Source organism: Penaeus monodon, chromosome 27 (assembly GCF_015228065.2).
Source record: "Penaeus monodon isolate SGIC_2016 chromosome 27, NSTDA_Pmon_1, whole genome shotgun sequence".
Taxonomy (NCBI): Eukaryota; Metazoa; Arthropoda; class Malacostraca; order Decapoda; family Penaeidae; genus Penaeus; species Penaeus monodon.
In genome coordinates this window covers 24,090,746-24,095,234 of record NC_051412.1, presented here as the reverse complement: position 1 = coordinate 24,095,234, position 4,489 = coordinate 24,090,746, and the positions used below count along the sequence as shown (strand labels likewise).

Below are 4,489 nucleotides of genomic sequence, written 5' to 3'. Positions count from 1 at the left end.
TTCTGGTTATTTGTGTTAACTTTTTTCCTTCTGTTTTGTAATCATATCTAATGTAGTTTTCCTTGTATTATTAGCATAGGAAGCTAAAATTTGATAAATAGAATTTGACAGTTGAAATGGTTGATATTAGTGAATATTTATCCAGTGATGATTATTGAGTTCTGTCCTCAGCCCTAAAATTATGGAACCAGTGAGCTCCCCTCGATTCTCTGTATCCTGGGGTCACATTTTTGTTACTTTATAGTTAAGGATTAATAGGCTTGACTGATGTGTTTCAGAGCTTCAGGGAACATTAGGAGATTACAATCTGCTGGTAGACCTCTTAAACACGGACACCGAACAGATTGAGATTGAAGAGGAGATCAAGGCCCTGAAGGAAACCAACAAGGAGGAAGCAGACAAGCTTGACTCCCTTTTCTCACACAAGCAGGATCTCGAGTCCATGATGAGGCAGCTGGAAGTTGATATTGAAGAGGTTTGGCATTAAGAAATCTTTTTGGGTTTAATCTTTTCATGTCTGAGAAAGGCATGAAATGTGTGAATTTAGATATACAGTCAGTTTTGATTTAGTGGAGGTGAGTTTGAACCTTTATAAGGAAAAAAATTGATAAATAGCAACACTTAATTTTCAGCAAACATACATTTTTTTGCAATTTCAGTTGATAAATAAGAACACTTCATTTTCAGCAAACATACTGTTACTTGCATTTTGTAATTTAGTGCAGAAATACTATTTAGATATATATAAAAAATATGTTGAGACAAGTAAAATAAAATAGGACACCGACAAGTCTTATTGCAATATGACACAGGCATTAGTAGTGCCCACAGTATTTTGATCCACTGAAACTTTGCAGGAAAGGCACATGGGTGAGAGCCTGTTGGAGGCGATGCAGCCAAACCTGCGGCAGAAATACTTTGAGCTGCGGCAGACCAATACCACCCTTCTTCAGCAGCTGGACCAAATGCAGCTGGAGTTAGATGCCCTTGATAACAGGAAAGCTGCATTAGAGGATGAACTGGCTCTATCAAAGGTACATAGGACTGCATTTATCGTATGATGAGTGTTATTAACAAATTAATATAATTTAAGTGGTTTTAGTGACATGTCATGTTACAACTTCAGAGTTTGAGGAAAGTGCAGAAAGATTTGATGATGTCAGCAGAGGCGTTCCTCTTCTCAGACGTGTTCTTAGCTCCTCCGCTATCCATGTCCCACCAGTATTAAACACTCTTTGCTATAAACTTACTTTCATTCACTCATTCACTTATTGGCTGTCTCTCTCTCTCATTTATTAATTAATTCTCTTAGTCCATTTCTTTTGTTTTTTCTCTCCCCCTCAGTTTTTTATTAATTTTCTCCCTCTTTCTCCTAATCTCTTGTTTATTCACTTGCTCTCCTTCTTCTTTACCTCATCGTTCATTGATTATTTCTCTCTGTATCTTTCCTTTATTGATTTATTAATTTCCTATTGATCTCGCTTCCTTGTTTTTTCTCTCTGTTTCATTCATTCTCTCTCACTTTCTTTCTCAGTCTCTCATTCATTCATTCTCTTTCTTTCATGATTGTTTTTTCATTTGTTCCTTTTCTTATTTTCTTTCTGTCTGGTGGCAGCCAAAGCCTCATTGTCCACTTCTGTATCTCCTGAATTTCCTGGTAGATGCTGATAGGATTCCACTTTCAATTTACTCCTCTGTACTTCCAGTCTCTCCTACTACACTTCTGTTATTGTCTGTTAAACAAATGTCATCCAAAAATCAAGCATATCTCAGTGAGTGCTTGTTGATTATGCGTCGGATATAACAGTAGCATCAGCCAGTCACTTGGTATGGCATTAGTATGGATTCCGTAGCTTTCTGGAATTCAAATTTCTTTCTGTGGCTGGGTGCACTTAATGGGAATTTCCATCAAAACTTACTGATGGATGTTAATAAATGATGCCAAAGCACAGATTTTGATGAAATGAACTTGGAGCTGTTCATAAAAGCGAAAAAAAGTTAGGCATTCAGAAATTAAATGTTAGGTATATTAGGTAAACAGTGATATTTTTCTACAATAAGCATTTTTAAAATTCATTTGTGGGTATACAATTTACAGTTTTGTGTGCACTGTGACAAATAGATATGTAATTTATATATTCTTCATTAATGAAGTTGAAGTTTAATATTCTATTGAAAATAGTTTTTTTTAAAGATTTTTCAGCATCCATTTACCTGTTTTTAATTATTTTTAATAAACAATATACCTTTGGTGTTGTTTATAAAGCAATATTGATACCCTTGTTATGAACCATGCTTGTGTAATTATCCTTATGGTCTTCACCTTTGAAGTATGTTTAGAATATCAAAATTTGTTTCATGTGATCTTACATATTGTATTTGAATGTTCCATAACCACACAGGTGAAGCAGGAAGCTGTGGGCTTATATGAAAAGCTTCAGGACCTGGAGGAGAAAAAATCTGAGATTATCAGTGAGAATCAAAAAAGAGGAACACCTAAAGAAGAAAGAGAGAGGCTCTTGCTTCAGGTAAACATTACATATAATAACTATTGCTTTGATGCTTTGATTCATATAATGCTGCATGATAGGTACCTTTTGTTATAGTTTTAAAATCTCCAAGGCACAAGATGAAGAGAAATATAAGTTATCTATAGATTTGGCATAAAAATGTATGTGATATGATATACGAGGATAGTAAGAAGTACAGCCAGAAGAATGATAATTCCATTGCTCTGAGCTGGCTAAAAATGCTGAAGGGCCTAAACTGTGCCTAAACATAGTGGCACACACACATTTATTTTCATGTCATATATACACTGATAAAATCCTGGTTTATGGCTTTGATACATGTATGAAACAATGAGGCCTTAGTACTATTTTCTTGTCTAAATTCTTGTAAAATTTTCCAGTCCTTGCCATGTGTAAGGTTATAAACTATGATTAGACTAAGATAAATGTGGGATGGCATATGTGTTCCTGGAAGCAAGGGGTTAAAAAAAGTGGCTGGAGGCCTGAAGGAAATTGTTGCTCATAATGGGGGAAATGTAATTATGTAATTATTGCTGCATTGGTACATTTGTAATGATTCTCTGTAACTGGTCAGGTTAAAGAAGACAATGCAGAGATTGCAACAATGGAACGTCAGATTGGAGAGGTTCAGGATCAAATACGCAGAGTCCAGGAAGAACTTCAGCAGTTGGATCAGGTAAGACTCAAGTCAGTGAAATAGGAATGAAAAATTATATTGAGAAATGATAGTGTTATACTTTTCTGAGGTTTATGGTTCAACTGAAAGTTAATCATCAATTAGGATGACCTGTTGATTTAGATGGTTAAATAATTAATGGGATTAAAAGTCTTTCCTATAGAGAGAATGCAGCATGTCCTGATATGGAAAAAATCTTTTAAAAAATTATTTGATATTTGATATGAAACTTGCCAGATCAATTGGCTTTTGTGTTGCCTACAGTGTGTGCACACAACAAAGAAATATGTTGTGATGTCATGATGTAATTGCGACATTATACCGAATGACTGTATGAAATGGATAGTGACCTTAATATTTAATGTTTTGCTTTACTCTTTTTGCTGTAAATAGTCAATTGATATCTGTAGATATGCATAAGAAGCATTTTGTAATCATCCCCATAGATCATGGAAAGTCACCTTATCATCATAGCAGTGTAATGTAAGATTGCAGTTTAGTTACTTTTTACCCATTTACTCCCAACTTCATATTTTTGAAGATGTTTGCAGGTTTTCATCTGTATCATATCATAAACTATATACCCTGTTAGTCCCAAGGAAATCTGTTTGATTTTTTATTTTCCTGTGAATATTCATTGACAAAATTTATTGGATATGTGATATCGGTCTATCCATCATATTTCTTTCCGATTTTAAGATTGTGTGCATCTTACTGAAGAGCATATAGAGATTATGTATGGCAATAATCATCAATATATTCCAAAGAAGGAAAGGGGTTGAGGGGATGAGGGGAGAAGGAGGAGGTTCTGGCAAGAGCATGGGTGTTATGTGCTGCCGGACACTCTGCACTTGTTGCTTCTTTTCCTCTGGCATATATTACTTTCGAATGTTGTTTGTGTTGTCTTTGATTGAATTTTCTTTCTGTGATTACCCATGGTGATGATGGTATAATAATTCTCAACAGGGGGATGCAAGTAGCACTAAATTTCTTGAGATAAGCTGACATACATGTCACTAATCGTTCTGAGGGAATGCTGATGGCAGTTTTCCTTTCATAACATTGTCAAGTGTAGTATTAATTTACTCCAAGCACAACTACATTTGATGAGATGAGGAAAATTGCTTATTTTTTACCCATATTCTACCTGAACTGCCAAACCCCGACACATGGGCTTTAGACCCTCTGTTTCTTTAAATGTCATACAGCCTTGTTGCATTGCTTAAAAGTTTGCACACTGCTTGAGAATTATTTCAGAATGGTTGAAGAGCATTATGAGGCC

General features: G+C 35.1%; 1 protein-coding gene across 1 annotated transcript in view; it reads left to right on the top strand.

Moving 5' to 3' along the window:
- Window positions 1–4,489, top strand: part of LOC119590456 (intraflagellar transport protein 74 homolog) — a 9,275-nt gene that overhangs the window by 2,956 nt on the left and 1,830 nt on the right. The window contains exons 6-9 of the mRNA XM_037939116.1: window positions 279–475; window positions 858–1,034; window positions 2,403–2,528; window positions 3,106–3,207. Of these exons, the coding sequence (XP_037795044.1) occupies window positions 279–475; window positions 858–1,034; window positions 2,403–2,528; window positions 3,106–3,207 (602 nt within the window). The remainder of the gene's footprint in view (window positions 1–278; window positions 476–857; window positions 1,035–2,402; window positions 2,529–3,105; window positions 3,208–4,489) is intronic.